This window comes from Zeugodacus cucurbitae, chromosome 5 (genome assembly GCF_028554725.1).
Source record: "Zeugodacus cucurbitae isolate PBARC_wt_2022May chromosome 5, idZeuCucr1.2, whole genome shotgun sequence".
In the NCBI taxonomy this organism is placed as follows: domain Eukaryota; kingdom Metazoa; phylum Arthropoda; class Insecta; order Diptera; family Tephritidae; genus Zeugodacus; species Zeugodacus cucurbitae.
The window spans coordinates 18,780,896-18,798,258 of record NC_071670.1 but is presented as its reverse complement, the minus strand read 5'-3'; the positions used below and the strand labels follow the sequence as shown (position 1 = coordinate 18,798,258).

The 17,363-nt window shown below is 34.4% G+C and overlaps 3 protein-coding genes across 3 annotated transcripts; all 3 read left to right on the top strand.

The window, feature by feature from the left end:
• Nucleotides 1-2,919: 2,919 nt before the first annotated feature.
• Nucleotides 2,920-3,186, top strand: LOC105215204 (uncharacterized). Its single transcript, XM_011189006.1, has one exon. The coding sequence runs from the start codon at nt 2,920-2,922 to the stop codon at nt 3,184-3,186; it is 267 nt and encodes an 88-aa protein (XP_011187308.1).
• Nucleotides 3,187-7,938: 4,752 nt separating this feature from the next.
• On the top strand, nt 7,939-8,959 carry LOC105215148 (uncharacterized). The gene is made up of 2 exons (XM_011188924.3): nt 7,939-8,139; nt 8,242-8,959. Exons 1-2 carry the CDS (start codon nt 8,037-8,039, stop codon nt 8,865-8,867), a joined length of 729 nt encoding a protein of 242 aa, XP_011187226.3. The 5' UTR covers nt 7,939-8,036; the 3' UTR covers nt 8,868-8,959.
• Nucleotides 8,960-12,391: 3,432 nt separating this feature from the next.
• On the top strand, nt 12,392-12,958 carry LOC105215147 (eggshell protein 2A). The gene is made up of 2 exons (XM_011188922.3): nt 12,392-12,604; nt 12,735-12,958. Exons 1-2 carry the CDS (start codon nt 12,550-12,552, stop codon nt 12,848-12,850), a joined length of 171 nt encoding a protein of 56 aa, XP_011187224.3. The 5' UTR covers nt 12,392-12,549; the 3' UTR covers nt 12,851-12,958.
• Nucleotides 12,959-17,363: the final 4,405 nt, after the last annotated feature.

Genomic DNA, 17,363 nt, shown 5'->3' with positions numbered 1-17,363 from the left:
TTATGCCACACGTCAAATGCAGTATTTGTGTAAAGTTTTATTCTGCTGTCTTCATTGGTCCCTGATGCATATATTATGAAGCAAGGGAAGCAGGCGTAGTTGTGAACGGATTTAGCGCATTTTCCATCGACAATATCAGTATATCAAAAAAATATAATGTTCCGAATTTCATTTAAATCCATCGAGTAGTTTCTGAGATATGGTTTCGGACCAATAAGTGGGCGACGCCACGCGCATTTTTAATTGATTACCCTGATCACTTTAGTATACATAGCCCTATATTTCACTCGTTTAGTTTAATGACTTACAAACAACCGTTATGGAATTAAAAATGGAATTAATAATAAAATATAATTGTTTTAGGCAATCACGCAATTAACAGCTAACAAAAACATTTTGTGATACTATATATACCAATAATAGAGTGCTAAAAATGACGAAATATCACTAATATTGCTATGACATTGCCAAATGGGTGGCATCCTCGGTTCTCGCATTTCTCGACTTATCGATCCTGATGATCATATTCACTCCTTTCAGAAATTTTTAATCCACTACTCTACAATCAGAGATTTCAACATGTAACCTATAGAAGTGAATCTAAACTCGGACCTACACATATCCTTCCCCTCTAGAGAGGAGTGGAAAATGGGAAAAGTGGACAAAGATTCAGAGATAAGTGTCTATACAGACGGTTCAAAACTGAACAAACGAGTAGGAGGCGGGGTATTTTCAGAAAAACTAGATACCAGAATCGCTTTTCGATTACCGGATCACTGCAGTGTTTTCCAAGCAGAGATCTCTGCAATTAAAGAAAGCCTGCTCGTTTTGTCAAAAAGAGTGCTAACGACTAAGCACACATTCATATTTTCGGATAGTCAAGCGGCTTTAAAATCACTAAAGTCGCATAGAATATCATCGAAGATAGTGAAAGAGTATTTGGATTTACTAATAGCAATGACATCATATTTCACGATACACCTGCAATGGGTCCCGGGACATAGTGACATTCCTGGAAACTGTGTAGCAGATGAATTAGCCAGATTGGGCACAACATTGCAGTTAGATGCTAATAAAGTGGAAATTTATATACCTCTGGCAACGTGCAGATACCTAATAGATAAACATGCTGTTGATATGGCTGAATCACAATGGAAACAATTAAGGACTTGTTCCGTAAGTAGACAAACATGGCCTGAATGGAGTAAGAGCCGCACTTGTCGTTTACTGAAATTTAGTAGGAATGCCACAAGAACCCTTGTAGGGGTGTTAACGGGACACTGTCTGATTGGTAGACACGCCAGCAGGCTGGGGTTACCTAGTAACGATTACTGCAGAAGCTGCCAGGAAGAAGAAGAGGATGAAACGATTACACACCTTCTATGTGGATGTAAGGCTCTGTATAGGAAAAGAATTGCAACTATTGGACGCGGTTTTCTCGAGGATGTGGGTGAAGTTGCTCATATCAAATTATGTGAACTTTTTCACTTTATTAAGACCACAGGGTTTTGAACCACCCACATGACTCTATAGTGTGAGGGATCACAGTCCCAGTGGTGTCACAATGGGCCTCCAAAAGGCCTAGGTGCGTCGTTTTGACAACCACATAATCTAACCTAACCTAAAGCTTTTATAAAAAATTGATCGATACGGAGTAATTGTACAGATGACACCTTACTCTACAGCGGCCAGTGTAAAGTCTTGTCTCAGTTTGTTTGTAGGGAGCGCTATTAATTGTTTACATCTTTCCTGCTTATCTCGCCAAGGAAACAATTTGTTGTTGTTGCAAACCCTGTTAAGTTTTTCAATACAGTGCAGAACCAGCCCCGAATCTATTAAAAAGAAGATAATGCATGGAGTGCCACTTGGCTATCACTGAGGATGACTCGTATAGCCATCATGGTAGTACCTGTCTAATATGACCTCGGCACATCTGCTAATGGCATAAGCCTCAGCTTGAAAGACGCAGTCTTTAAAGTTTCTCCAATAATTCGATTTTCACGTTTCGTAAACTACGACAATCAAACTTGGACATCATATTTCATTTCGTCATTTCATAGTTTAAAATGGAAGAAAAGACTAATAACCACGGCCTTATCATTTATAACGCTTATGACAAAAACTAGTTCACAGTACAGTAACTGTTTTCGTAGTTGAAATCAGAATTAACAATGTGTATGGTCCTCTGTTCAAAGAAATTCATATCTCACCAATATGAATCAATTTCGAAGGGTCGCAATTATTACATCTTCACATAAAATACTACTTTGAATACTTATTTTTCTTTAGACAATTCAAAGCTTAATTAAGGTATAAAAATGCGCTTTTCATATGTGGCCCTACAGTCTAAAACTGCTAATAACTCAATAAAATTAGACAGCTCCACTTTGCATAATGAGGTTTGACGCCTCACCTTTCCTAGACCTCCATGTGCTTAATATACCAGTTCAAATGCATATATTATATATACATACATTAAAAATCTGTATAGAATACAAAAAAAAAAGAAATTTCGCCTGTTTAGAAATCAATTATTACATGTTTTTTTCTTTTATACGAAACAAGTCAATATTTTATAAAATTTTTTCTAACCATTTAATTGCAAATTTATCGTGTTGATTTCACAAAATTAATTTGCGAGAAAAAACCAGAATGCCTTTTGTGTATGAAATCAATTAACGATTCACATTTATACTGTATCTATACAGTATAATTGTATTTAGAGAAGCTTAATTTTTATTCAATGAGTAAGTAATAATCACTGAACATCAGCAACTGATTAGCGCAATAAGACGCATAAAAAATAATTTCGTAAATTTTCAAAATAAAATTATAATCGGATTACTCCTCAGAATTATCAGCCAGCCTAACAGTATAAAAGTGAGCGCATTCGTTTGAAAGTCGTGCGCATTTCAAAAAATGAAGTTCTTACTGCTAACCATTTGTCTGGTGATTATATCGCTCTGCCAAGCGCAATATTATAGTGGCGGCGGCGGAGGAGGGGGCGGAGGTGGCGGTGGTGCAGACGGTGGTTATGGTTATGGCGGCTATGGGCCGAACGGTCCCTATGGCGGATCAAGTGGAAATGGTGGGTACGGGTATTCTGGACCTGGCGGTAGTGGAGGCGGCGGCAGTGGAAATGGTGGCGGCGGACCGTTAGGAGGCTATGGTTATGGGTACAATTAATTTACAATTAACAAATTAATACAAATTTAAAGTTGTAAATAAAACGTTAAAGAAAAATTAAAAATTGTGCCTAAACCGCATTGATATGTTAAATTAGTGATTTCAAAGAGAAATATGTAGGTATTTGCAAATCGAAAACGGTTAATTATTAACAATATTTATAATTTTATTCGATATATATTAAGTCGTATAAGCTTAGATTAAACTATGGTCTATTGTGCTCCCTTCTCTTGTTCCATCGCTTAATCGAAAAAAATTGCATTCAGTGAGCTGTTAAAAGTGACATGGACGGATATCCCAATATGTTGACTCCTTCTTCTTGCGCTAAAGCCCAATCGATGAGTAGGTGTTGTAAGGTCACAGTGTCATCGGCATGATCCTCATTTTGAGCGTATTAACCAGTACACACTGCTACATGTCCTCTTAATAATTGATTTAATACATTAAGATTATGGTATAATTGAGAAACAAGCCCTTTGTCTTTGCCCTTCGCACTGCCAGCTACGCGATAAACGATTATACATTTTTGTTTTTACTGTTTATAAGAAGTTGGTAAGTTTCATCATCTGATTGCTATTTCATCAATAACCACAACCTAAGTCCGAATTTACAGCGTGGACAAAAACTCGCAGAGTTACATTGCATTTTCAACTCCATTTGCATTCATTTAAAAATTAATATAGAAAAATAAGATCAGCATATATGTATGTACATGTGTACATATGTTTGAACTCCTTGCTGTGGGCACATACAGTTTACTTCTTGAACCTGCTCTCAGCCATATGTTCAATTGTTTTTTACCCGTAATTATACCATTTCAGAGTGCTCTTTTTTTTCTCGGTGAGTGTTGTATTATCCAAAGAAATTATTACATATTAAAAACCTCAGAACCTCAGTGATTCATATTGAGTTTAATAATTGCTTACAACTAGAATTACCAGCCGTTAATAACTTTCTTATCACAGCTCACTCTGGTTGCTAATTTCAAAAATATTCAAAATAACATTTTTCGCATAGTTTTCTTTTTGAAAGCAATTTACATTTTAAACAAATTACTTAATTTTGTAAACAGTTTATTTATGACTCAGGAAAATAATACATCGATAGTGAGAACATCGTAGATGTGGAAACAATTTAAAGCAATCTCAAACCATATTTTTCATTGGCACGGTCATGATATTGCCGCATCTTTTTCAATTGGTGCCGCTTTTCCCGAAATTTCATCATTATTTCCAAATGATGAAAGAAGGATAGCGTAATCTACTATATTTTGCATCCCAAGCATTATGACTTACAAAGTACACATGCTCCCTGCCACCAGGAGATGAGCGAACTCGGACCATTGCCACGCCCCAAAATGGCATTTTCAAATTCAAGATGGACTTTATACCGTATACATATATCGATTAATAGTAGAAATCGTTTCAGGAATTATTCCTGCCTCCAAATACCATATATAATGATTTTCGTTATTCCAGTGGACTTTATGCCGAATATACGAGACTGACTTGTGTTTCTTTTAATTGGCTAATTGGCTTGTCACATACATATACTTGTAAATATCTATATCTCTAATACCGTTGCTGGGAAATCTCCATCATTTAATTTATTACATTATAAATTCCATCCCACAGTCCATTTAAATACAGAATTATATATGTATGAAAGACAACAAATTTATAATTTTTTAGCTTTTTGACTATCTCGTCCCAGCGCATATAAGCTACTATGTTGTGTGTTTGTAAGTATAAACACACTCATATGCATACATAATTTTGGGTTTTTCATGAAAATGGTCGCACCACTTATACATATAGTATGTATGCTTGCACCAGTAGCGTCTTTGTTTGGGTTTTGCCGGCTCTGTATTAGAAATCTGTATATTTACATACTGACATACCCGTTTGTGACATAACGCTTTTGAACTACCGTTGAAATGCAATTAGAATATGGTCACCTGTACTGTAAATACTAATTAATTTTCTATAACAACAACTAAGGAAAGGCTAAGTTCGGGTGCAACCGATCATTTTATACTCTCGCAATTTATTTAGAGATTTACCTATATTTTCGGTGAAAAATTACCCTTAGGCACTGAGTTCAAGTTTGATATCAGGGGCCTTGAAAAGTCATGGTCCGCTTTTGACAATTTTTCCACAAGTGATGTCACAGCTCAAATACAGTATTTGTGTAAAGTTTTATTTCGCTATCTTTATCGGTTCCTTATGTATACATTATAAAGTGAAAGAATCAGAAGGATTCAAAATTGAGTTATATGGGAAGTAGGCGTAGTTGTGAACCGATTTCGCCCATATTCCACCAGTGTCATCAGGGTGCCAAGAACGTGTCATATACCGAATTTCATTGAAATCGGTAAAGTAGTTCTTGAGATATGGTTTCTGACCCATAAGTGGGCGACGCCACGCCCATTTTCCATTTTGTAAAAAAATCTCAGTGCAGCTTCCTTCTGCCATTTCGTATGTAAAATTCATAACTTTATTTATGGCTTAGTTATAGCTCTTTATGTGTCTTTGGTTATCGCCATTTTGTGGGCGTGGCAGTGGTCTGATTCCGCCCATTTTCGAACTTAACATTCTTTTGGTGCCAAGGAAAACGTGTTCCAAGTTTCATTAAGATATCTCAATTTTTACTCAAGTTACAGCTTGCACGGACGGACGGACAGACATCCGGATTTGAACTTTACTCGTCACTCTGATCACTTTGGTATATATAACCCTATATCTAACTCGTTTAGTTTTAGGACTTACAAACAACCGTTATGTGGACAAAACTATAATACTCTCTTTAGCAACTTTGGTTGCGAGAGTATAAAAAGGAAACATAATGCAGTTGACACATGTAGACACAAAGGGTGCGCCAACTGTTATGTAAGTACATATGTGAACATTGAGTTTATTAAATTGGTAAATCAGGCTATATAACGATGAATGTTGGCTTTGTGATCATCAATACTGACATTCACTTTGCCTTAAAATACAAACTTGAGCCTGATTGAGACCACAAATGGGCTTATCAGGAACAGAGTTTCATCTTAAAAATATTATTGGTTTTCAGGACTGATCTTCCATCTAAGATGAGACTGCGCACGAATGTGACTACTCCTTACATAATTTATTTTAAATATAATTCAATTTTATTTTTTTCATTCTTCAACATGGCTGGTTCGTAAATTATAAGTACTATTGATTGAAATTGAAAAATGTAATATTTTAAAAACTCAATTAGTACATTTTTGATTAATGATGCGGACAGAATTGACATGTACACGTATATATTTTACTATATACATTTGTATACTATTAGCTTCTTCTTCTACCAATTGTATTATATATACGCGGTATCCTCTCAAGCCTTCTAGGAAACTCAGAGCCTTTCTGGCATGTTTTGAGGATATGTTCCGTACTTACATATATCAGATGATGATGATGTTATAAGGGAAAGTTTAAATCCCACAAATATTCATAAAGTCTATAATAGTTTCATTCATATGTTAAGATGAGTATGTTGGACGATTTATTTCTCAAGTAAAAAAATCAGAGATAAAATTTTCATTCAAATCTTTCAAGAAGTAGATTCCTAAATATTTATTTTATCACCGGATATATTTTTTATTAAACAAAAAACGTTAATCTTAACGGTATATTGAACCAAATCTATATTTTTAGTGTCCTTGACCGGGTTTTCAACCTCCTATCTATATGTTATCTTAAATATTGAGTTTAGAAGACGTTTCTAAAGTGTTGCGGGTGGAATCTCACTAGGAAGCATAAGGTATGGCATTGCGATGATCGAGATCATGTATGTTCTAGTGTAGTGTGAGTTGAAAGGACTGTTTAAAAAATAAAAGGCAACTTTTATTTTACATATTTCAAGTTGTAAATTCCTAAGCGCTTATCTCCGGATAAATTTTATGAAAAAAACTTTCATGTCAAGGATATAATGAACCAATTCTATAATTTAAGTGTCCTTGGTCGATATTTTAACATCCGTTCTATATGTTCTTTTATATAGTGAATTTATAAGAAGTGAAGTGCGAGTAAAATATATCTGGGAAGCATACGACAATGGACTGCGTTGATTGAGATCATAAAATACGAAAAAATAGAGGGTTCAATTGGATTTGTTATATCCTTCAAAGGCATTGTAATATGGCGACGAATCAGTTTTACCAACAGGCAGGAAGAGCACTCAAAATAAATACATAACCCTCTCTCTAGAAGAGAGATCATAGCCGAAGCTCATGAGGCCTTAGATGAGTGAAGAGGTAACGAACTATTTAAAGATTAAAAACCAAAACAACTAAAGCTATAAATATCTAATATCGAAAAAAATTCTAGTGTTAATATTATAAGAAATATGAAAATAATATATAATTTTTCTTTTGAATCACTTATTGAGTCTTCGCGTCATCGTGAATCTAATAATTTTCTATCAATATCCCGTTCTGCACACTCTGCTCAATTTGAGAGGCAGGAAAACTTTAATTTCCAACAGGGTTCGAAAGCGCTAATAAGTATGAGACCAATTCGTATACTAGATGCATTCGAGATGCAGAGAAGTGTTGTTTATTTGTTATGAAAGTAAACAAAAATGCGAATCGAACCTGAGATCAATTTCGCATGCTTCACTAACCATTTCGCCAATTTTTTTTTTCATAAACAAAAATGCTTGTGTGGACCGAAACACTTAAAACTGTTGGATTTCCACCCCGCCAAATATATATATATGTCAGAACATATAAAACAAGTACGCGAAGCGTTCACCGTTTAATAGTCGTTCGAATTCAGTAGAAGGCAGAACTTCGATTTTCTACTGAAACGATTCGGAAGATGCGGCTTTGGAGTATCAGGTGTTTGTCGGCGGTGGCGACGGCGACAGTGGGGTGTGCGTTGCTGGCGTTGTCGTTAGTCATTTGTTGTGACGCCGCGCATGGTAATGCATATTGTGCAGTTTAGATTTATGTTCTTTGATACTTTTACAACATTTTTGCATGGTAATTATTTTTAATTACATTGTGTTGTATTTTAATTACAGCACATCAAGTGGAAAATGCAAATAGATTGGAAGCAGTGGATTATGAATCACCTGCTCTGAGTCCGATTGGCCCACCACGCCCAAAGCGTTCGCCGGGCGGAGGCGGTGGTGGTGGTGGTGGGTATGACGGTCAACCGGGTCAACCCGGTTATGGTAGTTATGGTGGTCCTGGTGGACCTGGAGGAGGTGCTTTTGGTGGTGCTGGCGGACTCGGCGGTGGTGCCGGCCAACCTGGACAGCCCGGTTATGCTGGCGGTGCGGGTTACGATGGTTACGGCGGTTCTGGTGGTGGAGGTTATGGTGGTTCTGGCGGTTCTGGCGGTGGAGGTTATGGTGGTTATGGCGGTGGCGCAGGTCAACCGGGACAGCCTGGTTATGGCAGTTATGGAGGCCGTGGTGGGAATGGAGGTGGTGATTTTGTTGGTGCTGGAGGACCCGGTGGAGGTTATGGTGGTTACGGTGGTTACGGTGGCCAACCAGGTCAACCCGGGCAGCCTGGTGGATATGGTGGTGGAGGCGGTGGCGGCGGTGGCGGCCGCGGTGGCGGCGGTGGCGGTCGCGGTGGCGGAGGTGGAGCTGGCGGTGCTCCAGGATATCCTGGTTCACCAGGCGGTTATGGCAAATGAAATGTTTATATTTGTTTATAATATACAAATGATTAATTCCCATAAATTATATGATTTATTTATCTTGATAATGACGGCATTTTTTAGGTGTGGTTATGACTTTTATGCCATGAATTAATTACAGATTGAACGGCTAGAAAATCAGGAAATCTGAACGGAATTCAAAATTAGAAAGATGAAAGAGGAATTGATGTCAACAGTAAATGCGAGATAGTTGAGTTCATTGCTGGATTTGACTACAATATTTATCTTGTTATATATATTAGATTGAATTGAATCAAGTAAGGAAGTGCTAAGTTCGGGTGTAACCGAACATTTTATACTTTCGCAATTTATTTATTTAATTTAATTAGTATAATACAGAACTTGGCTCACATATTCGGCATATATATGTTATAGAGCCCATTGAAAGTTTGAAACCTTTAATATTAGGTATATGGGAGCTAAAATAATGTATGACCCAATTTTGCCTATTTTTTCGGTAAAAAAATTATTCAAAGCTCTGAGGTCCTCATGATCGATAAATGTGGCCTTGAATACTTATAGTCCGATTTCGGCGATTTTTAGAAGGGCGATGCCACACTATAATTGCAGTATTTGTGCAAAGTTCTGTTCCGATATCTTCACCAGTGCTTACTTTATATATTGTAAAGTAAACGAATCAGATCGACTTCAAAATTCTGGTATATGGGAAGTATGCGTGGTTGTGAATCGATTTGGACTATTTTAATAACATATCATTGGGAAGCCAAGAAGATATAATATTATGAACCAAATTTAATTTTGTCGAGTAGTTTCGGAGATATATTTGGCCCATAAGTAAGGAAGGGCTAAGTTCGGGTGTGACCGAACATTTTATACTCTCGCAATTTATTTATTTAACTTTATTTATATTATATAATACACAATTTGACCCACATATTCGTCATATATATTGTATAGAGTCCATTGAAAGTTGGAAACCATAATATTAGGTTAAAAGCATCGAGGTCCTCGTGTTCGATATATGGGGCCTTAAAAACCTAGCATAGTATTTATGCAAAGTTCTGCACCGATATCTTCACTAGTGCTACCTTTATATATTGTAAAGTTAACGATTCAGATCGTCTTCAAAGTTCTGGTATATAGGAAGTAGGCGTGGTTGTGAAGCGATTTGGCCTATTTTCACAACATATCATTGGGATGTAAGGAAACTATTACAAACAAAGTTTCATTGAAATCGGTCAAGTAGTTCCTGAGATATGGTTTTTACCCATAAGTGTGCGACGCCACGCCCATTTTCCATTTTGTAAAAAAATCTGTGTGAAGCATTCATCTGTCACTTCTTATGTGAAATTTAGTGTTTCTGCCGTTTTTCGTTAGTGAGTTAACCCACTTTTAGTAATTTTCAACCTAACCTTTGTATGGGTGGTGGGCGTGGTTATTATCTGATTTTTTTTCATTTCTTAACTGTACTAAGAAGTGGATAAACAAAACGACTGCAGAAAGTTTAGTTTATATAGCTCTATTGGTTTCCGAGATATGTACAAAAAACCAATTTGAGGGAGGGACCACGCCCACCTCCCCAAAAAAATTACATCCAAATGTGCCCCTCCCTAATGGGATCCTATGTTCCAAATTTCATTTTCATAACTTTATTTATGGCTTAGTTATGACACTGTATAGGTTTTCGGTTTCCGCCATTTTGTGGGCGGGGCAGTGGACCGATTTTGTCCATTTTCGAAAGCAACCTCCTCAGGGTGCCAAGGAACATGTGTTCCAAGTTTCATTAAGATATCTTAATTTTTACTCAAGTTATCGCTTGCACGGACAGACGGACAGACATCCGGATTTCAAATCCCCTCGTCATCCTGATCATTTATGTATATATAACCCCATATCTAACTCTTATATTTCTTGGTGACACAAACAACCGTTATGTGAACAAAACTATAATATATATCTTAGCAACTTTGTTGCGAGAGTATAAAAAGAGATCGTGATGTTTAGTATATTTTAGTTAATAATTTGTTGCCAAATAACTAATTTTATGATATTAAATTCTGTAAAGTATCGTTTGAAAAAATACGATTTCATAGATCAATCGTACCAAAAACCTATAAAGTGTCATAACTAAGCCATGAATAAAGCTGTAAAATTTGGTATGAAGGATCACACTAGGAATAGGTATATCTGGATGTAATTTTTTTGGGAAAGTGGGCGTCGCCCCGCCCCTAAATAAGTTGTTTATGAATATCTCGCAAACCAATAAACCTATATAAACCAAACTTTCTGCAGTTGTTTCCATTACATACCCAATCACACACCATAAAAATAATTGAAATCGGATGCCCACGCCCACCTCCCATACAACAGTTGTGTTGAAAATTACTAAAATTATTTTAACTCTCTAGCGGAAAACGTCAGAAACTCTAAATTTAATTTAATTTAATTTAATTTCATATTTACAAAAATGGAAAATGGGCGTGGCGTCGCCCACCTAAGGGTCAAAAAGCATATTTCAAAAACTACTCAATTGTTTTCTATGAAATTCGGTACATAGTACTTTCTTAACACTCTGATCACACGGATGGAAAATGGGTAAAATCGGTTCACAACCACGAGAACCACGTATTTTAAGAGATATACCCTTTCCAAAGTGAGTTTTTTTTATTAAAACTCTGTCAAAAATTCAAATATTTAGTAGTGCTTAAAATTATGTTTGGTAGGTATTTGTACTTGACAGTAGGAGGAATAGGATAGGGGATCTAGTAGGCAAAAGTGTAGCAAAAACGCGCAACGTCAAAACTACTCAATTGTTTTCTATGAAATTCGGTACATAGTACTTTCTTAACACTCTGATCACACGGATGGAAAATGGGTAAAATCGGTTCACAACCACGAGAACCACGTATTTTAAGAGATATACCCTTTCCAACGTGAGTTTTTTTATTAAAACTCTGTCAAAAATTCAAATATTTAGTAGTGCTTAAAATTATGTGTGGTAGGTATTTGTACTTGACTGTAGGAGGAATAGGATAGGGGATCTAGTAGGCAAAAGTGTAGCAAAAACGCGCAAAGTCTCAGCAGGTGTCATCACAGCAGCGTAATTTCCCAAATAATTATTTAAGAGTTATTAATAAATCAAACATTAATATTATGTGTATGGCTATAAGTAGCTATGTAAATAAACTTAATTCAGAGAAATCAGAATATAAAGAAGTCAATAAGTGCAATAATATACATACATATGTGTGTATATACAAACATTTGTATATGCATACAAGCTGCACGCAGATTAAATATCTTGTCCACTCAACCGAAGTTAAAAATAGAAAAGAACAGCTCAGACTCTTACCTATATGTACATATATAAATATACTGATATATTTATTTATGTATGTGTACTGTTCCACTGCACTGCATTGATATAAACATACCCTTATCTTTATAAATATATATTTATGTGCGTACATTTGTATGCATAAAGCGTGCTACAAATCGAATTGGGGAACTACCTATGCACACACTGTTGCATGAGAAAGCGATAACGCATGGGCTTGTATTGTCCAAATACTTTTATTTTGGTTTTGGGTTTTCCAAAAACTTTTCGTTGTTTGTTTGTGGGAAGAAATGGAAATCTGTCGCATATAAAAGCACAACTCGCATCAAATGTAATCATTGTCTTCGCATCGTCTTCAAGATGAAGTTATACGCATTCTGCGCTGTTATATTGGCTATATTCGCTTTGGCTTTTGGTGAGTATTACATATTTTTATGCTTTATTATAAAATAATACGAAACAAATAAAATAATAATCATGACACATTTAAGGTTCGAATCAATAAACAATTTATTTTAATGTTTTTTTTTTTGTTTCAATTGCAGCAAGCCCTAATCCCTTGCCGAATCCTGAACCCTTCCCGGGCGGCGGCGGCGGCGGTGGTGGTGGTGGTGGTCGTTACGGTGGCGGCGGCGGTGGCGGTGGAGGTGGTGGCAAGTAAACTAACCACAGTTTCTGCAGTGCAAAATAATACATGGATGGAAACGTTTCTAGGACGACGCTTTGAATACAATGATTAAAAAATAATAATAAATGATACAAAAAATAATTCATTAAATCTCTTAATTTTGAAAAAAATATTACTAGGATAATATATGAATATGTAGGTCTACAGAGTCCAAGAAAAAAATTAACTTTCTTCTTTCACTAGAAATTTTCTATGCAGAGTATATGTAGTATAATTCTGCTGCCAACAATTGTTACCTTGAACCCATAACTGCATATGGGCATTTCCGCCATATCGAACGTGACAATCGTACACCTTTCAACTAAAAAAAATATGAATTCAACTACATTCAGTGTTAAGATTGATTTTGCAACGGTTTTCATCTCAGTATATACAGTAGAAAACCTTTTTTTGTTTACATTAATTTTCATCTTTTAACACACCACCGAGGCGTACTTGGGTTGTGTGCTACGCTTTTTTACTACAATTGTGGTAATTAGGGTGTTGTGCTAGCATTTAATCTTCACAAAACTTTTAAAGTCCGATGAACAGTACTTAAATAATTATTAAATAAAATTAATTTTTTCATTATTATTGGAATTATTTTAAATTATTTCGGATATTTATTAAATTTTATGGTGGTATTAAGTGTTAATTATTGATAAGTTAGTTATATTTTATGTACAAGTGTATAACGCGATTCAACTAATATTTAAATATTATATTAATATAAATACATCCCTGGGTTGGTGACACTGTATTTGGCGCTTTCAAATTTTAAAAGATTTAATATTACTATTAAGTAATTTGAATAATTTCTACTAAATAACCTTGAAAGAGTATGTTTGTCTGGTTCAAGATAGTTCTTGGCAAACTTTTCAAGCATTGGCAATGTCTTCCATAGATAGTCAGCAATCTATTATTATGGAAATTGATATAATTGAAAACGATTTCCTTCAGAGAAATTCATTTTCATATTTATATGGTTATATGTATAATGAATATTTTAAAATGCACAATTGTTTGCTGTCTTTAACATTATTCGAGAAAGGGTAGATCTCTCAAGATGCCTATACTTTTACAAAATAGAAAGTGTAGGATTCGTCAAACTTAGTAAAAGCTCTTGAGCTTTTTATAAATTTCATAAAAAACTTATATTAGTATTAAATAACCTTGGACCCGATGGTTTGAAATGCCTATTCAATAGGATCATGACATATTTTGTTTTAAAATTTTTAATAAGGAGGCAACTACGTATCATTTCAAGCTTATAAAACTTTTGTGTACTTCCAAGCTTTGCAATTCAAAGTATTTTAAATATAATTGTTTGTAATAATTTAAGTAAAACTAGCAAAAATGGATTTTTTGCTAATTTTGTGCCAGTTAAGTAAAAATAAATGTGGCCAAAAATAACGTACCACAGAGAAGTACTTGTATGAGAGCTGTATTTTATTCTCATATGAAGTACTCAATATATACAGCATTGCGTTTTTCCAAGATGGCGGCTATCTTACCACCGAGAATTCCCCACGAATAAGGTTTTCTACTGTATGTACTGTGGTTTTCATTTTCAAGATAATTGCAAAAAATCAAGGCAAAAAATGGAAGTCGTTTTTGGGGACAACGATTCAAACGGCGATTTCAGCGAATTGTAAGGCAATATTCAAATGTTTTTGATTGTAGAGCGTTGTGAATGGATGCCTTTAAAATTGGTATGAATTTCACCCAAAAATAATTTATAGTTTTTTTAATATTATTATAATACAGTATACTCTCGAAAAGTAAATCGATTGGTATTTTGGTATTTTTTCGAATAATTTACTTTTCCAAATATATACATAAATTATCTGTTTTTATAATATTAAATGCATTTTTAAACTTAAAAAATTCATTCATTTATTTGCTTCAATAAAACATATGGATTTACATGAAAAATATATTAACATTTACATACATACATATGTATTTACTATGAAGAGAAAAAATCTTGAATATTCTTTTGTTTTTTTTTTCTTTTGCAATATATTTTCTGATCATTTTTGTACGACAATTTAAAAAGTCTGACACCTGATTTGCATCGTTTTCATTTTTAAACCAGTGGATCAAGTAGGAGAGTTTATTTACTAAAAAGACGCGATAAACAAGAGAGTAAGTGTTTTTGCAACACACACACTCTCTGAAAAGTAAATTAAAAAATTTACTTTTTCGAGGTGCATGTGTAATCTTAAAGGTGATTAACTTTTCCGCGATTATTTACTTTCTGAGAATTTACTTTTCGAGAGTATACTGTATATATGTATATTAATATTATCTTTATATATATAAATCTTCTGTACGTGTGTTAGTCATTGAACTCCTCCTAAACGGCTGTACCGATTTTGATGAAATTTTTTATGTGTATTCCAGGGGGTTTGGGGATGGTTTAGATTCACAATACGATCAACTCGATTTTGATTTTTTAGTTATATTATTTATTTAAAAATTGTTGTTGATATTAGCACAACTTACATAGGATCCGGCAGACTGCGCTGTAGTCGCTGTGTCAAATATTCAAGAGTGTGTCTTGAAATATTCGTGGAAGACCACCAAAGAATTAGAAAATATGTAAATATGAAAAAATTGCGATGAAAATAATAATAAGAAAATTTTATTTGAATTGACAACAAAATAAAAAAAAGAAAATAATTTTATTTTGAAGGTTGTCATTGTTCAATTGTATACGGTTGTGCCGATAGCCCAAAACAATTTGTAACAAATAAGAAAAGGCTAAGTTCGGGTGCAACCAAACATTTTATACACTCGCAATTTATTGCTATATTTTTATTAAGGTAACACATAGGCATAAAGTCCAATAGAAAATCATTATATATATAATTCCTGAACAAATTTCACTCATTTTCACAACCATGGTAAATTAATCCTTACAATCAATATGCGTGTTTAACTCCAAAATGACCCATCTGCGTCGCGATTTTCTGAACATTTGCTAAACATTGGTAATGGTGAAATTCAATTGTATAGAGATACGCAATATATTCAACTACCAGAAAACTTTTGCAATATGGTGGCTACTAAAGATGAGTTGATGCAAAGTATTTTCCCACAGATAGAATATAATTATACAGACCATACATGGCTACGTGAGCGAGCTATTTTAGCTGCAAAAAATTAAGATGTCGACACGATCAATTTCAAAATACAGCAGCACGATCAATTTCAATTGACACTGTTGTTGATCCAGATGAAGTTGTCAACTATCCTGTAGAATTTTTGAATTCACTGGATTTACCTGGAACTAGATTTAGAAAATCCGTGCTTTTCTCACGGTCAATTATACGTTGTGTACTCGAGCGTAGGAAACCATCGAATTTATTTATTTATACCTCTCAAGGATTAACCAAAAATATTGTACATCCGATGGCATTACGATAATTTCAGTATTTGTAGATAATTAACTCTTAGAATAAATACCCGTTATAAAATAGTTTAAGATCCATCTTTTTCACCAAACGACTTTATTGATTCATCATAACGGTCTAATAATAGTTACAGTTAATTTCCAAAAGTTTACATTGAGACGTGGGACAGGACAACGTCTGTCGGGTCCGCTAGTTATTATATATATTTTTAATTACATTTCTTCCATCATAATATTTATCTTGATTTTGTTGTTATAATACGGAATTATTTGACAACAAGTCCAAAAAACTGGCTTAAAAAAGTAGTAAATGTATTTATTTATTTATTTTAACTAATATCCAACGAGAAACACAACAAAAATTCTATAGTATGAAATGAAAATAGTATAATGAATGTGAAATACAGTTTTTTTTTTTTCAGATAATGCTGTCCTCGGATATAAAAATTTTTGGATTTCGTTATCTGCTATACTATCCTTTTGATAACTGCTCCCACTCCATCGACGTCTTCCTATATTCCAATGAAGAGTATCTTAATTATTTTATAAAATCAACCAGGCTTGATAACATAAATTTGATTTTAAACTGAGAGCAGTTACGTTAAAAAACAATTTTTAAAAGAGGTTTATCAAGAAAATAATATTTCATGCGTTAACTTGTCACTTTTAAAAGCAAACGATTTTCTCCTGACAACCTTGTTAAAATGAGCACTCTTATTTTGATTTGTAAGCCTATAATTTTCGCCAAAATCTATTTGAATAGCTATTTCAGTGGAATTTAAAGTGCGGTTTTTTCTAATTTGTAAATAATTAATGTAAATACGATGTCGCACGTGACCAATTTTAAGTAGTTACCAATACCACAAATCTTCTGATTTTTGAACAAGGTTTTTTTTTTTATTTTAATGGTATAAAAATTTACTGTTTATACCCAAAATTTGGCGAGCTTGCTGCTTATATTTGCGATGCAGTGGGATTAAGTGTGGTTTTTTGATGTCGCACAGGACATTAAAATATAGGATAATAAGAGAGCAAAAATATACAGTTATTTGCAATCACGTGCTTTCTTATTGCATTTTATTTTGCTCT

Bases quoted from the DNA above. Each gene is read 5' to 3' on its own strand.
- LOC105215204 (XM_011189006.1), top strand. From the start codon at position 2,920: ATGAAGTTCTTACTGCTAACCATTTGTCTGGTGATTATATCGCTCTGC.
- LOC105215148 (XM_011188924.3), top strand. From the start codon at position 8,037: ATGCGGCTTTGGAGTATCAGGTGTTTGTCGGCGGTGGCGACGGCGACA. The intron at 8,140-8,241 runs GTAATGCATATT...TTTTAATTACAG, and splicing joins TTGTTGTGACGCCGCGCATG to CACATCAAGTGGAAAATGCA.
- LOC105215147 (XM_011188922.3), top strand. From the start codon at position 12,550: ATGAAGTTATACGCATTCTGCGCTGTTATATTGGCTATATTCGCTTTG. The intron at 12,605-12,734 runs GTGAGTATTACA...TTTCAATTGCAG, and splicing joins TATATTCGCTTTGGCTTTTG to CAAGCCCTAATCCCTTGCCG.